The sequence below is a fragment of the Alosa alosa genome, chromosome 6, assembly GCF_017589495.1.
Source record: "Alosa alosa isolate M-15738 ecotype Scorff River chromosome 6, AALO_Geno_1.1, whole genome shotgun sequence".
NCBI lineage: Eukaryota > Metazoa > Chordata > Actinopteri > Clupeiformes > Clupeidae > Alosa > Alosa alosa.
This window is the reverse complement of record NC_063194.1, coordinates 19,410,769-19,431,085: the sequence shown is the minus strand read 5'-3', so window position 1 is coordinate 19,431,085 and position 20,317 is coordinate 19,410,769. Positions and strand designations below refer to the sequence as shown.

General features: G+C 46.1%; 1 protein-coding gene across 1 annotated transcript in view; it reads right to left on the bottom strand.

The window, feature by feature from the left end:
- Positions 1-737: 737 nt before the first annotated feature.
- The window catches only part of LOC125295964 (E3 ubiquitin-protein ligase SMURF2), a 43,486-nt gene continuing 23,906 nt past the window's right edge, over positions 738-20,317 (bottom strand). Inside the window, exons 4-20 of the mRNA XM_048245549.1 lie at positions 17,354-17,487; positions 16,207-16,272; positions 15,313-15,397; positions 14,483-14,566; positions 13,519-13,721; positions 12,740-12,824; positions 12,230-12,388; positions 11,934-11,978; positions 8,759-8,960; positions 7,753-7,856; positions 7,036-7,150; positions 6,537-6,715; positions 6,246-6,383; positions 5,810-5,930; positions 5,317-5,518; positions 4,834-4,909; positions 738-3,546 (exon numbers count right to left, since the gene is read on the bottom strand). Coding sequence (XP_048101506.1) covers positions 3,447-3,546; positions 4,834-4,909; positions 5,317-5,518; positions 5,810-5,930; positions 6,246-6,383; positions 6,537-6,715; positions 7,036-7,150; positions 7,753-7,856; positions 8,759-8,960; positions 11,934-11,978; positions 12,230-12,388; positions 12,740-12,824; positions 13,519-13,721; positions 14,483-14,566; positions 15,313-15,397; positions 16,207-16,272; positions 17,354-17,487 — 2,098 coding nt within the window. The 3' untranslated portion in view covers positions 738-3,446. The remainder of the gene's footprint in view (positions 3,547-4,833; positions 4,910-5,316; positions 5,519-5,809; positions 5,931-6,245; positions 6,384-6,536; positions 6,716-7,035; positions 7,151-7,752; positions 7,857-8,758; positions 8,961-11,933; positions 11,979-12,229; positions 12,389-12,739; positions 12,825-13,518; positions 13,722-14,482; positions 14,567-15,312; positions 15,398-16,206; positions 16,273-17,353; positions 17,488-20,317) is intronic.

The following is a 20,317-nucleotide window of genomic DNA, read 5'->3' as shown; positions in this document are numbered from 1 at the left end:
GGTGTCCCTCTCTTCCAAGGGTACCTCTTCTCCTTCTAACAACCCAACATAGGGCCTACATAACATGCACTTACCATACATCTCCTTTATCACTTAAACACTTAAAACGTCTGCACTCTTATTACATCCTTTGGTAATAGATTGATGTAATATAAATGGCTAGCCTATCTAAGGTCTCCCCTGTGCAGTAGCTTGAATGCTATTCTTCATTTTTTTTGCAAGACACTTTGGATAAAAGGGGCTGCTAAATGAATAAATGGTGTATGCAAATGTAACAGGTTATGGTAAACTGATTGGAGATGGGGTGTTAATCTCAGGCCATCACTGGAGAAGGGTGGTATGAATATGAATGACTGGGGGAGATTTGTGCTGGAGACACAAAGACTGTTGGAGAAGTGCACCTGTTTGAAACCAAAACCCAACACCAAAGCAGTATGAACTGTTGTTTCATGAGAACATACATTAAATGCTGCTAAATTATGGAGTGAGTTTTCTGATGCGCTTCAGGGAATAGTCTGATTGGAAAGTGCAACCAGCAAACCACACAAATCACCATTTTCAAAACTTATCTTAAGAATGACTAAATTGTGGCTCATAAGAGCCAATATGCTATGAGGCATTTTATACATAAGATATTAGTAACATATAACAGATAACAACACCAAACGCAATGTAAATGTATGGACATCACAACATAAATAATCGACTTTTCTCTAGCAAATCACACAAGAAACAGCTAAAAGGTGCCTTACACCCAAGACAAAGGCAAGTTTAATTAAAACTAAATACACACAAAAATAAAATACTCTTACAAAAATGATAGTGTGTTACGTACAACAAATTGCACCAGTCAACTATATGAGATTAAGCATCCTGCAAGTGTATCATGCTAGTTTATGATTAGTTAAGAATAGTGCCACTGAAGAGGCAGCTGTATTATGTATGATGCAAAAAGAAAATATTACTGAAAAATAAAAATAGATCTGTTTCTGTGCACTGGACATACATGAAAATTAATATAAAATGATGAAGTCTACATACCATTTGTTAACAAGAAGTCGCATATTATTTACAGCCAAGTCTGAATGTGTGCAAAATGTTTTTTTTTGTATATCTCTATTTAAGTTAAAGATAAATTACAGATTCTGTGATCCACATATGAACAAAATCTCCTATAACTGTACAAAGCACCATCTCAGAACACTTCCACATTTATAAATCCAGAGGTTTCGAAACAGTTTCAACTTGAATACACTCGTCTAAAAAAAGGGCAAGAAGATGCATAATTTTTGAGTGTATACAAACCTTTAGAAGAATCTGTGATAATAAACAAATTGTTATAGACAGGCAACAATTCCACAACATTCAACCATGTATGTATACGAGAAAATAAATACATTAGTCTTACTTTATTCTAATGGAGATAGGAGCTGTTGTCTGTCCCATTTATAATACAGATTTAAGAGCTTCAGTGATGTCTGCATCAATTTTTTTATGCTTCAAAAATTCACAGAAAAACAAAATGTTTTATGTGAAACATGGCAGGAAAAATGGCAACCTGCAATTAATGGCAGTCTGGAATTTCTGGCCTCTTTTCAAGGATTGGAACAAATACACTTGTGAGGTTACCACTCATGTCTGTTTCCGACTTGAAATGCTGCTTATTGAAGACCACAACAGTCTGTTGGCAGTGATTGGAAAACCCTGTTCTTTCCAAACACACAACAGTACACTCTCAATTGAGTTCCATGCCAGGCTCAATGACAACACTTCAGTGGCTTTTACAAAGGCAGCCTCTGTGCCAAGTATATAGGACGAATGCCCTGTTGGTGAAGGGTCTGCACTGTCTGTGTAATTAGGCAACACTGCTCGAGATACAGCAGGAACACAGTCAGGTGGCACATGCCACATACATACTGTGTGTATGCAGGAGGCCTTCATTGAACAGATACACAACAGTGGCCATTTCCAGACATAAAACATCAAGATACTGAGTGATATGAGCTGCAGAACTTCAGGCAAAGAGCATCAGGACTAAGGATCTCCACTGCAATGCCGCACAGGGATTACACCACCAGATAGCCTTCAGCCAGTCCCACACAAAACCATCACAAACATCTCTCTGCACATGTATGTATACAACATCTCTACAGGTTGATGTCCCCTTCAAAGGCCATTCCAAACACACTATGGCACTGTAGAAAATGACTGCCAAATACTGTAGTTATTGACTCGTTATTCATTATTTTCAACATTCTGCTTTTTTTCTTCTATTCCGTTTCTTAACTTCACCCAACAATTTTTGGAGGGGTTCCATGCTTGCAAAAAAAACTTAAAATATGTTTCCAAAGATTAACTATATGTATTGAGTGTATTCCTTGAAATTGTTACACTATATAAGCATTTAAAAAAAAGTTTTTTTTCTTCTTTTTTTCTTTTAACAAAACAACAACACAAGGTTTTGGGGGTATAATGGTAATAATTTATACATCTATAATTATTCCTTTACCCCCTTCCCAACCCACTGTATAAAAATAACTATGTATAGTCATTCATTCACTCTCTCACCCATACATTCATTTTTTTAAAGGAGCTTATATCTCATCATACATGTTGACAAACGTGTCTCTGGGGGTGGTGGGGTATGGGTCAGGTACTTCACAGAGGACAGAGAAAGAGAGCGGGGTGAATGGACAGAAGAAAATATTGAGAGAGAAGAGAGAGAGCGCAGGAGTATGATGTGGGAAGAAAAATCCAGCTTAGGTGACAGCCAGGTGAACTCGTCCACTGGCCACTCATCTTTGCCTCCAGGCCTCAAAAAGTGTTCCAAGGCCTAATATCAGGGCCCAAGTTCAGCTGTCATCACCACCAGCGAGGGGGTGTGTGGGGTGGCTGTGCAGGCTAGCCAACAGGTCCAAAGTGTCCTGGGTGGGGCTTTGCTTCTGGGCATGTGTGGGGGGTGGAAGAGTCCGTAGGAGCAGTAGTGCTGTGGGGTTTTAGCTTATGCAACACTGCGTGAGCAGCAGAGGAGCTGGGGGGGCTCTTGTTTGGTGGGTCCGTTTTAAACATGCTACATGAAAAAGCCGTCCACATATTTGAAACGGTAGAAAAAAACAAATGTACTTCAAAACAAAACAAGAAAAACACAGGAAGAGTTTTGAGAGCGTCCTTATCAAGAGAGAGAAGAGTTACTAGCAGCTAGAAACTGTTTTTTGAATAAAAGATAAAAAGGATGCCGAATCCCCAGGGAGGACTGTGTGTTCCGTGTTCTGCCAGGTTCCATGATGTTCTCATTGGACGCAGCCTTTCGCCTGCTTCTGGGACCTGTGGTGGTTCGTCTGGAGTGTGGATGCCCCATTGACGGGGTGTGGCGGGACTGCATGTCCCACAGCCCCATCGCTCTGGATTACACGTGACCGGCGAATGTTCACTGGTCGCTCAGCAAATCACTCCACAGCAAAGCCACAGGTCTCCTCGATGGCAGTGAGAAGCTTGTCGTACAGCTTGTCATAGTTTTCGTATGGAGGGATGTCAATCCGGTTGAAGCTACAATGACAGAATACAAATCTCTTAGCCTATAACATGACATCAGACAGCAGCAATACTTTGTTCCCGCTGTGCACCTGACTAACCTGCACATGACTAATGCCAAACTGTTACCTGTCTACATGCAGACACATTAAAGAAATGTAGCATTATGAACAGGGACTGAAAACAGAATGATTTTCATTTTGGTTCGTTCTTTGCAAAAACATTATTTTTTCGTTCCCGTTCCAGTGTTCCAAGGCCACTCCTCTAAATGGTAACTGGTTAGAAAATTATAGAAGGCACCCTTAACAGTTTTTTGACCATAACATAACATTTCCAAAATCATTTTGATGGCACATAACCTCATGATGAGCCACTTCTGCCATTGTCTGAGCGGCCCCTTGAATTTCCCCTCGGGGATCAATAAAATATCTATCTATCTATCTTTGTAGGCGATTACCGAGCTAGCAATTTTCTAGTTTCAGGTCGGAAACTGCCTATTTTGCTTCCTCTGACACTGATAATCAACTGCATATAAAGGGGTAGGTAGAGTCATTCAAATATTTGGAAGTCCTTGGAGAAGACATACTGTCCGTAGAAACCAATAGAAATGTAAAATGAGTAAACTTGAGTCTACTGTCCATTAGAAATGGACTGATATCTCTCAGGAATGCTACCACAGCTGATGTCTGACTACCCATAACCTTAGGACTGGATTTTAACAATGAAAAGTGTGCTTTTATCAGTGCAAAAGACACTTTTTGTGAAGGGTGCCAAGATCGTGTGAGTTTGACAGTGATATTTTGTGTTGAATTTGGGGAAACCAATTGTTGTTTCAGTTGTGTTGAGCTATTGAAATGGTCCTGGTTTGTTTGTTTTCTCAAAAACAAATTGAAAAGTGTGTGCATTTTGCTTAAAAACCAAAGTTTCTAAAGGGGTAACAATACTTTTGTCAGTGGCTGTAGATCTTCAAAAATGTCTGATCGCCTAACTTCAGGCACAGAAAATTAGATTATTAGATTCAACTTTATTGTCATTGTGCAGAGTACAAGTACAAAGACAACAAAATGCAGTTTGCGTCTAACCAGAAGTGCAAAAAAGCAGAAAAGTGCAATGTGATATACAAAGTAAAAATGATCGGTTATCTAAAATCGAAAATAGCGTTTTCACTCTGAAACAATGTTCATCCAAAAATGTTTTTAGTTTCCAGTTTTCGTTTTTGTTCTTTGGACTATTTTTAATCCCTGAATATGAAACCCTGGCCTGTTAGCTTGTCATTTAAAATACAACAGATCAGTAACTCACCAGGTGTGAGCTTTGGGCAGGTTATTTGTGCTGGCATCAATCTGATGAATAGTAAACAGTCTTGGCCCAGCAGCCCCTATAAACGAGAGAATTCATAATTAGATACACACAGAAGTACATGTACACCAACTCAAAGATTGTTACTCCCCTAGGAGGGTTATCAATAACTTTTGATAACATTTGAAATTGCCACCACTACTGGAATGTGACTGTGTGTACTTTTTTGACTAAGATGTATATGAGCACTTCTAAGTCTCATACAACCCGACACAAGTGACACTTAGCACACATAACATTGAATATACAATCATTTGTAAGTGACTAAGTCAACTGTTCTGAAGTGAGGCCTCGATTTAAACAAAAATGACCAACAAAATGACCAGGGCCCAGGGGCGACATGAATCTCTTTTTATGCAACTTTATCATGGACAATCAGGTTACACACTATGTGGAATGTCAAGGCCCAAGGCTGGCGTTAGTTACCTTGGAGGGCCTTGAAACCCTGCAGGGGGACTCGAGAGGAGCCGGTGACGAACTGCAGAAGCCGCGCACGCCGCTCCTCGTCATAGGACTCCACGGCCCGCCAAAACCACTTCACACTGTTGCTGTCTGGCGTGCAGTGCTTCAGACGGGTGTTCGACTTCCAGTCGTTAATGTCTATCTTACCCAGACCACACACAATGAGCTGGATGCAGGCAAGACAGGAAAGAGAAGAAAAGACATGAAGAGAGATGCAGACAGAGACAAGAACATATTTAGGTTACTGAGGTTAACGTTATCTTGGTAAGACCTTTGAACCTTTCAGAACAAAAGCTTAGCTTCACTCTGCCACAACATAAAATACCTTATTTACACTACCTACATTTTCACTATCTACTATTTGTAGACTCAATTAACAGAAGCTTGCTACCAATTAGGTTTATGTCAAGTGGGGACGCAGGAGCTCAGAGAGTGTGTGTGTGTGTATGTGTCTCACCTCCAACTCTTTCTCATCAAAGGCTTTGAGCAGGTGCTGGGGGATGACCTCATTGAAGCCCTTCTGAAGCGCAAGGAACTGAGCCTCAATGCCTCGCAAGAAACGCCAGTTCACATACAGCCTGGAAGAGTGAGAGAGCACTGTGACCACAACGCATCACGGTGGCAGCCTTCTGCTGCAGTGGACATGCATGAGATCCGTCAAGAGCCATCTGTGTATCGAGCTCTACTGCTCAGAGTGACAAAAACTTCACTCACACTTGATGAAAACACAAGTAGACTACCTATATTTGTCAAAAGGGAAGACAGATTTTGAATCGGTGCATTAATACTTCTTGGGGGACATGTAAGACATGGGGGCAGATTAGTGTGACTTGAACAGAATGGTCACCCAGAGGGAGAGAGGACGGTACGGAGGTGGGAGGTGCTCTGCTCACCTGACGTATTCCTTCTTGTTATCCTGGTTGACGGGAATGTTCTTGCCGTTAGGCTTGAGCTCATGCTGAATGATCTCGCCATATGCGTTGTGCTCAACGCAAAAGGTGTGGTCCAGCACCCCTGTGATATCATTGTCCCTATAAAGTCACACACATATATTTTAGAGCTTCCCTTACTTCATTGTAGCAGCTGAAAGTATGCACTTAGCAGCTGAAAGTGTGCATTTCATGGTGTGTGTGTGTGTGTGTGAGAATGTATTTGTATGTCTTCTTTAGGTTGAGAAAACTTACAGGATCCAGACCAGACTGTTGTGCAGGTCGGGGTCCACGGACTCCATGTCGTCCAGGGTGATGGGCTTGCCCAGCAGCTGCTTGTAGAAAGGCAGCGTGAAGCCGCCGTCGATGTAGTGGCCGTGGAACACCGCCATGCCCATGATCCGCCCCACAAAGTGGAAGTAGGACAGGTGCTCCTGAGGGGTGGAGATGGGAGGGTGGGGGTACACAGACACACATGCTATGTCAGGGACAGTCTGTCATCTGCAGCCTCTAGCGATTTTAAGGCTGGGTTAAGTGCTCTGATGTGGGTTTCACTAGACTGACATATGAGTCAAGCTGACCTCAAGGACGTGTGTATCTACGGGCTATCTATTTTTGAGACTGTGTGTGTGCGTGTTTGTGTGTGTGTGTGTGTGAGTGAGATGGAGACTCACAGGTTGAATGAAGGGGATATGTAGTGTGGGTACAGTGTAGTATGTTCTGGAGCACTCGTGTGTGACTGCGTGAGACTCACAGGGTTGACCGCTGAGTCCGGGTTGATCTGCAGGGTGTAGATGTCGTCCCGTGAGTACTGGAACAGGCCGTAGTATGGATTCAGCATCTCATGGGATAGCAGATACAGCCACTCCCTACATCACAAAAACAGAATTAAAAACAAACTAAAACTGACCAGCGGACAAAGGAAGATCAAATTATACATTCACACTCAATTACATAAATTGCAATATAACTATTCAAATAAATTCAGTAAGGGACTACAGAAATCAACTCTGTGACCCTGTGAATCTATCGAACAGCCTGAATCACTTTCAGTGCTAACTGTGCTAACTGGTGTCTTTTGTCGTTGGAGAGGCATGCTGGAAAAGCTGTTCTTACATTTTTGTGCGGTGGTCAGTCCCAAACCAGATAACTACTGGTGCTTAGTACATAGCCCAAGTGGAGAGTGGGGAAAACAGGTGAGCTTATCTGACCTTCACATGAAAATATACCTGGCTATGAAAATATACCTGGCTATATATATATATATATATATATATATATATATATATATATATATATGGTCCATTTATATGGCATTTTATGGCTTATCTAACGTCTAATCTAATGTTAATCAATGTTCACAATCCCTTAAAAAATAAATAAAACAACAAACAACACATTGCTGCATTTAGATTCTTTCACCAATGACTAGTGCAGAATGTGATTCTGTGTTCAGTGTGAGGGCTCAAACCTGGCTACTCCCCCGTAGTCCAGTCCTTCTTCTCCACGGAACTTGACCATCAGTCTCTTCCACAAGTCCTTGGGTCTCATCTTCATCACCTGGCGGTAGGACTCCTGGAAAAGGCATATCACAGAGATCTCAGAGGGCACTCTTTGTCACTACAAGTCTCAACACAGGCCCTTTGAAACCTCAAAGCCCCCTTCACATGCCTCTGATTGAAGCTGATAGATGTACACAGACAAACTCTCAATCTCTCCTGTCTTCCCCCTATGCAGTTTATCAGTAACAACAACACTAAGGGGTATTTGCAGAACTCTCCCCGGCTGTGTCACTGACCTTCAAAAGTCAGAAACTTTATAACAGGATGCTTGCTTTTACATACAACTAACTGCAAAACACAGACAGCCAGAGACTGCTGATGAGCCTGAAAGCTGTACTTCCTCAGCTTGACCAACAGAGGGCTCCTGGCAGGACGTGCACTGTCTTGACCACATTACCACACTGAGCACAGATGCTGGACTGCAGAGCTGGTGTCGCTCTGCTCTCCATCTCTCGCTGTCTCTGTCTGACTATTGTACACATCAGTCTCAGGTGAATCAGGAGAACAAGAAGCCAAAGGTGATATTTAGAATACCATGAGTGGCTCAGCTACTGGGGGATGATCAGATGCCGCCACATTCTTATCAGCACAACTCTTAAGCCAGGTAGATCCGCTAATCAGTTAAATCACCTGTGCTAAGTGCACAGGCAGAACCAATAAATGGTAGAACTTTTACTTTCTGAAGCTGGACTTTTACGTCTCTGGGGATGATGACATATTTTTGGATGAATATAAACATTTTAAATATTTACAAAAGAACCTATAGACCAGTCAAGCCACTATGAGACCTGTGCACAACCCATCTATCTCTAGCAAGCAAGTCCATTTGTCACTCTGTTCTTATATTGTGTGTGTGTGTGTGTGCAAGGTGCTTCCATGTTGTTCCATGCATGTAGAGGAGGCCCTACGTCTCACCTCGAAGATCTCCTCACGCGACACTTCGATGCGGCAGTGTCCGGCCTGGGGCTGCTGCTGGGACAGCTCCTGCCTCAGCACCTTCAGCTTCTGCACCAGGTCCCGCTTGTAGCGCGGCACCGTCAGGCACTCCGGGTCCTCAGGCAGCTGCCCTGCACACACCAGCACCTGCTGGGTCTGCTCCTTCAGCTGGGGAGGACGACTGTGGAGGGACGGCAGAAAGGTTTTAGAAGGCGAAATAAGAACAATGGCAATCTGCTAGTCTACACGAATTGTTAGCCTGAGTTGTGCTGTAGGTTAGTATCAAATGAAGCCAGGGCCACACGGCTCCTTTTGGGAACTGTGCTAGAAGGAGAGAAGTGTGGGTAGGAAACTCTTAAGCGTAAATATGCACCCGACGCATACGAGGCGCCAGAGATTTAAAAGTCTGGCTTCAAAAAGTAAAAGTCCTGCCACATGTTTGTTCCAACCATTCACTTAATCAGCCGATTTTTATCAGCACAACTCTTAAGCCAGATAGATCCGCTAATCAGTGAAATCACCTGTGCTAAGTGCACAGGCAGAACCAATACATGGCAGGACTTTCTGAAGCCGGACTTTTATGTCTCTGCGAGGCGCTGCAGCCATGGTCGGCTTCCTCTAGAGGAAATGCGCCAGTGGCAAAGCACAAGCCCAGAAGCGCCGACAGATGGAGACGTAAACAAACATGGGCGGATGTCTGGAGGAGCTGCAGCTCAAAGAGACCTGACGTGCACTCACACACACCTGCCTTTGCTGCTAATGGAAGTCGCCACCTCACTACAGATCAATGTTTCAACGTCATGGTGTGCATCTACACTCATGTGGCCAATCTCAAATGAATACAGCAGATAACGCTATCATGATTAACACAGTGGTTTGGGTCATGCGGCATACAATTTTAAGAGAAGCCAAATTGTTTGCCAGTCTTAGAGCAAGGGAATTCTAGTACAAATAAAAAATTCAAGTAATTGACTGCCCGTTTCAGCTGCTTTTGAATGATGCTGTGTAACTGAGGGTAATTCAGTCTATCCACATGTCTGTCCTCTGTACTTATTACAGAAATTCAAATGTAGTGGCCCATGGCAGAGCCCTTCTCAGAATGGTATTTCCGAGGTCTCTGGGCTGGCTTTTTGTATGTCTTTGTCCATGTGTGTGTGTGTGTGTGTGTGTGACCCAGTTGTGCTGAAGCCGCAAAGGGAATTGGAGAGGGTTCAGCCAGTGCAGTGCAACCCCCCCAACCCCGATCTCAACCCCACCTCCCCTGCCTGGCTGGCATTCCTGAGGTGAGGAGGGGTGTCTGGAAGGGGGGACCCCACCCAGCTGATCCCCCACACCGCCAGCGCTGCTAACGCCACACTAACATCCTGCCCAACCCTGCCAGCCTCTTCAGCCCTGGCCGCACTCCCTCCGTCTTCCCAGAGTTCCTGCTGACTAGACTCCCAGAGGGCGAGGGGCAAGGCGGGGTGGGGAGGGGCAGCGGCCAGCAGGAAAGGAGCAGCCCTGCCAGACAGCACCCAAACATTGGCGAGCGAGAGCAACACTCCAGACAAATTAGGAGTGCGGTTATGCCTCTCTCTGTGTGTGTGTGTGTGTGTGTGTGTGTGTGTGTGTGTGTGTGTGTGTGTGTGTGTGTGTGTGTGTGCACAAATGCTTTTGTCCTCTTTTTATACACCAACAGAAACATGTGCATGCAACAACTGTTCAGAGCACAGCTCATGTGCCACCTCTCCACAGAAGTTGCTCTACTGGGAGGCACTCAAACTATACACAATCTATATATGATCAGCTCCAGTGACAGGCCTGGTCAGTGAGGATGCTTGTGCAGAGGCAAGAGCCTGACCTGGCGGCTTCATATTTTATGAAGATATAAAACAGGCTGCATAACTGTGATGACTGTGACATGTACATGACACATTCTTGCAGCATGACAGTGTCAGGGTGTGAATTGCTCAAATCGCTCTCTGGACTTGATAAAAGGCAGATGTTTTGGGGAAAAGCCAGCTGGTATCTTTTCCCATTTTCGTTTCTGTCTTCTCATATCATTCGCTGGAATGCGCACTAACTCATAACTGTTCAGAGCCAACTCAGATTCCACTATAGGGCTCTGGGAATGGTCACTGTTGCGTGGAGGACGCAAGAGGAGAATCTCACAGTCTGGGGTCACATGAGACCTCTGTGGACCCCTATTCAGGGTCCGACCCAAACCGCAGTGGACTTTCTCCATCTGTTTCCTGTGTCGCAGTTCATTCCCTGACCCAGAAGGGCCTGTGTCCCTTACAAACGTCCAAACGGCAATCAGTGGATGCTGGCTGATCACAGCATCTCTCCCTGTGGACAGAGGACAGCATTTCCCAGAGGACAACCTCCTCCCCCTCCCTCCATCCCTCTTGACCAGACATCACCACACATTCATCCCGAAACCTTCACTTAAGACCTGACTTGTGTCTTGGGTTGGACACGCTGGCTGGAAATCTATTATAAACAGCCTTGTATTTGCCTAATTACAGGCCCCACTCATCTGGTGATCATTACTCCTTTGCTATGGAGAGGTGTGGGACTGTGCGCTGTGGGGAGCTCCGCTCCACACGAAACACAAACTCCACTTTGACTGCGACCACGAACCACAGGCCAGCTGACTGAGCTGGCCCTGGCCCTGGCCCGAACTCCCTTGTCCTGGAACAACATGTGAGCGTCTACGCCGCGGCTCGCAGATGGCCGGTGCGGGCAGTTTCTGTGCACGAGACACATTCCAGCGTGGCAAACATACTGGGAATGCCAGCCCTCGTTTCGCTGAGATTCCTCTCCAAATTGCCGAGAGGAGCCTGGGAGGCAAAGTCAGGGGGAGGAAAGAAATACAGAGAGAGAAAAAAAAATCACTGTTCTCCGATACGACACAGAACAGAGATCTGGCAGAGAAACCTGAGCTGTCCACCGATGCATTCCTGTCCTGTCTCCAACCTCACACATGAGAGGAAGCGCAGAAGAGAAAAGTGTGAGGAAGGCAGACAGACAGAGAGGGGGGACAAGGAGAGATTAACCCAGACAAGCTGAGACAAACAGATAGAGAGCAGAGGGTGAGAAAGAGAGAGAGAGGAGAGAGAGAGAGCAAGAGAGAGAGGGGGGGACTAAGGAGTGTGTCAAAAGCAGAGCTCACCTGTTCGGACCATCAGGCGTGGCACGGGAACCATTAGCACTTGGGCTGCTCCAGACAGAAAAGAAAATAAACAGTGTTAATTCACACGAATACTCCCGATTCAGCCGCTCTTTTTTCTACTGCAGAGAGATCATGTAACATATTGCTCTGCCATACTTGGCAACCATGCATATCTAAAAAAAAAAAAATTCCCCCATGATTTTTCAGTTTCTCCCCCCGAAGCGCATGCTCGGGCTTGCGAGATCGGAAATGCCTGGGTCATGTTGCTGTGTGGGGCAAAGGAGAGGGGGACTCACTTGAGCACTAGGTGGAGGTTGGCGGAGAGTCGCGGGTCTGTGAACTGCGTGGTGCGGTTGTTGTGGTCCACAAAGTAGACCCGTCCGGTGGCCGTGTTCCGAATCTCCCAGCCTGGTGGGAGAGGCCCCAGCTCCTCACAGTTCACATTACTCAGGTCCCTGATGGAAAGAGAGGACAGACAGATGGACCGAAGTGAGACGTGTCCTCGGGAGGACACTGATAGAAGAGTAGGACATGTCCTCTGGAGGACACTGATAGAAGAGTGGGACATTGTATAATCTTTTGTATTTTTATATATCGTTCCCTACAATGAACCCAGCAGTGTACAAATAGACATACAGATAACAATAGAAATTACTCAAAGTAGTAAGAGTAAAAGAAGTCTCCTGCACACATACAGATACATACTCTTACTTTACTGGTGCATTTACATGGGCACATAAAGTGGTAGTACCTTATTTCTCTGCCCCCTTCACTACACACACACACACATATTCCGGAGCATTTACCTGGGCACCCGCGGGTCATGCCAGGTGCTGACGCCGGTCTGCGTGTGCAGGAAGTAGACCTGACCCTGCTGAGTAGTGCGCTGCTCTGTGGGGCGAGACAGAGACAGAGAGGAGTTAACGACGCGCACAACACAACACAGCTAAGTGCTCACGTCTAGCAATGCAATTAGACAGTTCAAAACCATTTAAAAGTAACAGAAGGCAGAGAAAGAGCAAGGCAGGACGACTACGCTGTCATTTAAACCAAACTAACACCCTTCTCTAATATGTTCAATGCTTCCGAGCACAAAAGAAGATTTCACACACAGTTGGGATCATCCTGTCTGCTACCCTTAGAGGCCCCTAAAAGAGCTCTTCACCTGGTTTAGAGTCTATTCTAATCCCACACTCAAAAACATGCAAAGTGTCATCAATTATTCAGTGGTGCCTGGTGAGTTTGTGTGAGCAGTGTTTGTCAAAAGGGAACGTGTCAACTGAACCCGCTGAATCATCAGAGAGCATTCCCATGGTGATGAGATTCCAAAAATCACAAGAGAGGTTCTCGCACCAATTTAGTCCATCCAAATGTGGGCAAGAACCGGCCCCAAAGCTATTTAATTGCCATGAAATGGCACATCTGAATAGGTCTGTTTGGCATTTCAAAAGTCCTTTGGTAGAAGTCAAACGCAGGGTTGTAAATATAACTTCTATGTGTTTCTCACAGAGGCTGACTTTGAAACTCTTGAGTGTCCTGTACAGTGTGTGTGTGAGCATGGTGTGAGTGTGCAGGCGGTACCCACCGTAGCCCTCGGGCAGGTCGGGTGGCGTGTGCAGGTGCGTCCGGCTCATGTAGTTGCGGTGCCTCTGGGAGCGGACGCGGCGCTCCTGCACCCGCAGGTTCCCACCCTGCACCCCTGCCGCGCCGTTGGGTGTCATGATGGGAGTGTTCTCATCCACCAGGCAGCTGAGTGGCCGCCCGGGGCTGGAGTACTCCGACGCCGGCCTATCAGAGGAGAGAGAAGCGCATGAGTGACACCTGAAAAAGGTGACAGGGTGTGAGGTAGCAGAGCAGAAAGACAACAGACCCTCTACTACGTTGGATGGAGAAAGACTAAATGTTTGTTAAGGAGGGGCAGCACGGATGCTGCAAACCCCGACGGCGCGTTTCCTGCTCCTGCTACTGTTGCTGTGGTACCCGGCTGACGTCAAAATGTCAATGGCACCAATCGTTAAAACACACCGCTGTTTCTGTCTTCCCACCTCCCACTGACGTTAAACCAAGCGGGCAGCCGCTGCTCTGGAGCTGACCGTGTCCGCTTCAACGGCCGAGGGGTCCGCAAGATCAATGGATTCTTTGTAAGTGCCGTATAAGGCCGGCCGGGGCCTTTGTATATTCATATATTAGCATTGCGGTGGCTTCACTGCACATCTCCAGACCAAACAGTGGAAGGCAGCTGAGCCTGGACGAGCGCCCCACATAAACAAACACATTCAGAGGCCTTTTTAAGAGAGCCCTCTGCTCGCGCCTCAGATCTGTCAGTCTTCTGAGAAACAGGCAGAGCTTTGTCTATCCTGCGCAGGGGCTAGCTGAGGCTTCAGTCAGAAGGAGCACAAAGAGAGAGGCTAAAGAGGAGAGAGGAGAAGGATGGTGTGTGTGTGTGTGTGTGTGTGTGGGTGTGGGTGTGTGTGTGTATGTGTGTTTGTGGTGTCGCTGTCATGCCAAGGGGTGGCAGGACTGAATTGTGGGTAATGTAGTACACTCACCTGGTGGGCCTCTCCCACTGTGTGCTACGTGTGATATGGTTTAGGTACTGGATTCGACCGGATGCGGTCCTCCTCTCTTCCCATCTGCAGACAGTGACAAAGCCAAATGAGGCACACAGAAAGAAAGAAAGAAAGAAAGAAAGAAAGAAAGAAAGAAAGAAAGAAAACACACACACACACACACACACACACACGTTAATAGGCTCATCAGCGCTCCCCAAAAAAGTCTCCTTGTCCTGGATCTGTGTGTGTTTGGGGCCCCGAGGCTGCAGACGAAAGGGAACAGCTTGATCCGTGACGCGCGTCCTCGCTGCTCTAATGGGACAGCCTCCATCTGGCCTCGCTGCATCCTCTGCCTCCCCAAGCTACACTCGCACTTGCTCACTAAGGACTATGGGCCCTGTACCAAATGGACCACTCTTCCCCTGTGCTGTGCCGGGGCGAATGTGACAGGGAGTTAGGATGAAGAGTGAGCGCAGCGCTGGCTGACGCCAGGAGGTCATGGGTTCAACTCCCCACTGGAGGCAGAGTTCCTAAAACACGGTCTGTCTTCAATTTGCTCTTCAGTCATTTCAGTCCTAGGCTAATGGGCCGATGAGAAACTACAGTCTCGTCTGCATGACATTGCTGTCTAGAGAGGAGCTGTCCCTGCTTCTGATGGAGTCCAGTGACCGAGCAGATGAAGGGCTATCTTATCTGTGGTCGGGGCAGCTGTAGTCTTTAGTCTTTTTGGGTGGTCTAGTGGTTTGGGCCTGCTCTGATAGGGAAGAAGGAAAGTGATACCACAGACACACACACACACACACACACACACACACACACAAACTTACCCATCAGGAAGGTCGTTGTCGAACAAGCGGCTGCAGTCCACCACGGGGCCTCCCGAGCCTATCCGGTCTCTGGACTGCAGGCTCACTGTGGAGATGAAACACAGACAGGGACATCACTTAAGACACTGACCTCTGGCACCAGAGCAATCGCACAGGATGGTCTAATGGTAATGGCTTCTACAGGGGCTTCTACAGGGGCCTGTGATCTGTTCTGCTGCACAAGATTAAATAGGTGACGTACAGGATGACTCGCAATGTTAGTGGTGGGTTCAGGACTCTGAGGTGGAACAACTGGTGTCAGACAACAGGCTGTGTTGTATTCTCTTAAGACAGACACACACTGCTGGGGAGCATAGAGCAGCCTGTGGAGCCTGATTGTGGGGATATTCTGCTCATAAAAAATGGCCTTGCAGGAGTGAGTGTTGTGGTTTTGGGGATGAGACTTCAGAAGGGCAGCTGCCACTGAGCCTGTGAGCCTGGCCTCACACGCTAAGGGATGTGCGTGAGAGCATAAAGGTGTGTGTGCATGTGTGTGTGTGTGTGTGTGTGTGTGTGTGTGTGTGTGTGTGTGTGTGTGTGTGTGTGTGAAGAAAGGAAACTATTCTGCACCAATCACATCTACAGTGGGCTAATTTTTCACTGCCTTCCTGCACGCAATGCTCCACTGGCCCTCCTCCTTTTATTTAGCGTCACAAGGCCAAGCATCTGACTGGACTGCTACTAGTGACTGACTTACTAGTGACCTGTTAGAACAAACTGACTTTGTGCTGTATTGAGATGGATCCATTGGTTAGCTGAGTGATGATGAAAAGAACATTCCCGTCATCTCTGGAAGTGCTGTGAGTGTGTTGGGAATGTGGGTTCATCTCGTTGTGAGACTCCTCTCATACTCACTGACTATTTGCCCCCTGACCGTGTCACTGTCATTGGGACTCAGCTTGTTGAGGTCCAGTCTCTGGTCTGGAGAGAAATGATGGAGATGGGCAGAGGCAGAGAGGAGAAAAGGAGAAAGAGAGAGAGAGAGAGAGAGAGAGAGAGAGAAAGAGACCAGGTCAACTTTTGTGTGGAGGTGAACATCAGCGAGTTCCTCTGTTCAGGCGAGGCCTTTCAAAAATACCCAGAATGCCGCAGTTCAGCCAGAGGGGTCAAAAATTCAAGCAAACCCCCTCTCCAAACACAAAGCCAGCACTATTCCGCGCAGGCTGCGTATGCTGTGGACTGTCTGGAAAGTTCTTTTGTGTCCGAGCCACAGGAAAAGGAGATGAGAGAGAAAAAAGGGTTATGAAGAGTGCACTGTCTGCTGAACATGCACATATACGTTACACACACACACACACACACACACACACACACACACACACACACACACACACACACATACATACACATGCCTGCAAGCACATACACATACAAACAAATCAGGCAGACAACCACTACAAATGAAACATTGAAAAGTATTCCACCAAGCAATCCACAAACAGACAGACATGTAGACAGTCATGCTAACTCTGGAGTCCCATTAAAATTCCTCTTGATTTCTCTGGAGAGGAAACAAAGAACAAACAAACAAAACAAGACACACACACAAACAAACAACTACGTTGGCTTTGCCACATGCAGAAATAGTGAAGAGGGGTCAGCCCGTCCGTCTGACTGTGGCGCTTGGACTGGTGCTACAATGACTCAAGCCTGGATGACCGTCAGCTCCCGGAGGGGGTGTGAGGGCTGACGGGCTGACCTGACAGAGAGTGACGAGCAGAGGCCGAGCGTGACATCCAGCTGAGCGGACCAGAGCAGGGATGGCGAGACCGAGACGCGACACACACACACACACACACAAAGCCCCTCACTGACCCTCACCTAACAGCATAAACACACCTGTGAGTGGGGTACAGAGCAGAGCAGTGGGCTACAGAGGGGAAAGTTTAGCATCTGCTATACTCCCACAATGCACATTCACATTTAACTTCACACACACACAGACAGACTCACTCACACACACACACACATACACACACACAAAGAACCAAGGGTGCCTTACAGCCAGTGTCTTTGAGGCGGTTGATGGAGTTGGACAGCAGACGTACACAGCCCAGAAACCCAGCGCCTTGCTTCTTATGGATTTTCTTGTGGTTCCAGACACTGATGGTGATGGAGTCCGACTTCCCGATGTATCTGGGCAAGATGAAAGGAAGAAGAGAGCGGCAGATAGAGAGACAAAGAGATGGAAAGAGAAATAGTAGAGAAAGAGAGTGAGTGTGAGTGAGAGAGAAAGCGAGAGAGTGTGAGTGAGAGAGAGGGGGGAGGAGAGAGAGAAGTCATCCAGTGGATTTACATGTACATGGTACAATTAATCTTGTGACTCATTTTCAGACCACATCAAAAAGACCTCGGGTCTAGTCTGCATTGGTCATTACAATGCAGCCCCTGTAAGGAGGCACCAACAAAGAGACACACACACACAGAGTCTGTGAATGTGAACCTTTCTGGCCTTGAATGTTTGAGCTGTGATTCTGTGGATCATTAAATCACTGTGCTCTTAGCTCAAGGGGGTGTGTGTGTGTGTGTGCCTGCAGCTAGTATAATCAGCGGTATCATCTGCCTGCTGGGGGACTTTCTAACAAAGGCTTTATCATGAAGGTTTTTAAAAACACAGACTCTAAACTGGAAGCTAAGGTACCGCATGTGCAGAAAGACAGTTCATATTAACTTACTTAAAAAAAGAAAGCTCAGGATGGGGATTGTTCCATTCAAAACTCTAGACCAAAAAAAAAAGCTTCATCTGCCATATTTGGCGACGGCCAAAATCAGAGCTCCCAGACAATGGGGCTGCCTTGCCTAACAAGACCTCCCTCTGAGAGCCCAATGCTGGGGTGAGGTGCTCAGGTTAATGGGGGGTGGTGCCACACAAGTCCTGCGGACTGAATGGTCTCCCACAGAGCCCTGCTTGGCATGGGCGAGGGCACGAGCTGGAGCCGGGCTTCCTTTAGATGGGCCGAGCAGCTGCACCCGAAGGCACACACAAACCCCCACCTGCTCCCGAGGCGGGCATGACTGCCCAGCCGGAATGAAACGGGCACTCATGCCAGAGAGAGAGGGGGGTGGTAAACAGGGGTAAGACAAATCTTCCTTTATTCAACCAATTCGACATGAAAAGTGCTGTGCAAACATTGATAAGTGTGAGAGTTGCCCCCCCCCCATATTTATTCAGAAATGTTTTCCCCTCGTATTTATTAATTTGTTCGACTTTTGACATCACACTCTCTTGAATCTAAATGCACTTTCCCACCCTTTCTATCAATACTTCAGGCCATGAATGATGGCCCCTCTGCATAGTTGAAGGCTCTAGCGTGTCAATCCAGACCGGAAATCTCCATTTACTTTACATGCCACTGGGAATATCTTCGCAGAGTGTGTGTGTGTGTGTGTGTGTGTGTGTGTGTGTGTGCGTGCACGAGTGTGTATAGTATTGCCAAGTGTGAGTGTGAGAGCTGTGATCTCGTCACTGTTCCTGGGTGGCAGGAGAGGCAGCAGCCTTGGGGACTGCCATCTGTCAGTCGCGGCATGCCAACCATTTCCTGCAACTGAAGGAGGGAGCAAAGGTCACCCTGCAAAGAACGAGTCACCAGGCCATGACTGACACCCGTGGAGCACACACACACACACACACACACACACACACACACACACGCACACACACACGCACGCACACACACGCACACACACTGTACAGTATAGTGGCCATGAGAGCTCAAAGCAATGCTATTTTTTTTTTTTTTTTTTGTCATTAAAGTTTTTATTAATTTTTACAATTTCACAAACATTAAATCACAGGCATACAACAAAACATCCCATACCTGAGAGAAAGACAAAACAAAAACAAACAAACATAGGAAAAAAAAAAAAAAAAAAAAAAAAAAAAACTTAAAGGCAGCTCCCATTCACCCTCACAGCACCCCTTTCCTCATTACACACCCAATTATACACTTATAACACACATATACACTTATTCATTACATTACCTAGTATCTTTTGTACCAATGCTGTAATCAAAATACAACCATGCTTGGCTATTTCTGCTTGGATTATTCTGCACCCTCCCAATCATCAGTTCAAAAGCGGCTGTCTCTGTCATAAGTTTGAGCCATTCTGCAACCTCTGGTCTATGTGGGCTCTTCCACTTACGCAGAATAATTCTAGCTGCTACCATGAAACTTTTCAAACTTTTGGAGCACTGCCTTCCAAAAAGGCTTCATTAAGGGACAATCCCACAGAGCATGGAGAAATGTACCCACTTCCCTGTTACCCTTCCAGCATTTATTGTCCTTGGTTAACCCCATTTTAAATAATTTATTAGGAGTAAAATAATATCTAGGAACAATTTTATAGTGGATGAGTTTATTCCTAGCATCTCTTGTAGTCCTTCCTACATTTGAAATAACATCTTGCCATGAGTCCTCATCTATGTCCTGACCAAAATCGTTCTGCCATATAGTTCTTAAGCCTTCACACATCTTGGTCTCAATACTTGACATCTTCTTATAGAATACTGAAGCTGAGTGTAGAATATGTGGAGAATTAAGGAAACCCTGTATCACATTGTCTTTGTCCTCCTTTCTTCTCAATCCAAATACAGACCCCACACTACTTCTCAGCTGCAAATACTTCCAAAAATCCCCTCTATCTGTTAAGTGGAATTGCTCTTTAAGGTTCTCAAATGACATAAATAATTGCTCCCTATACAGATCTTTAATTACTCGTACGCCTTTCGCCAGCCATGATTGCCAAGTAAAAGCCTTTTTTGCAATACAAACTGAGGGATTATTCCATATTGAGGAATAGCTTTGTTTGTATTGTGAGATACCCAATATCTTGTGTGCTCTTGCCCATGCCCATTGTGAATGCCGCAGAATTAAGTTTCTTCCCATTGTCTGGTTTTCTGTGATAATAGTTCAACAACACTATATGGGCATGCAAGCACCTCCTCCATCTTAATCCACCCAGG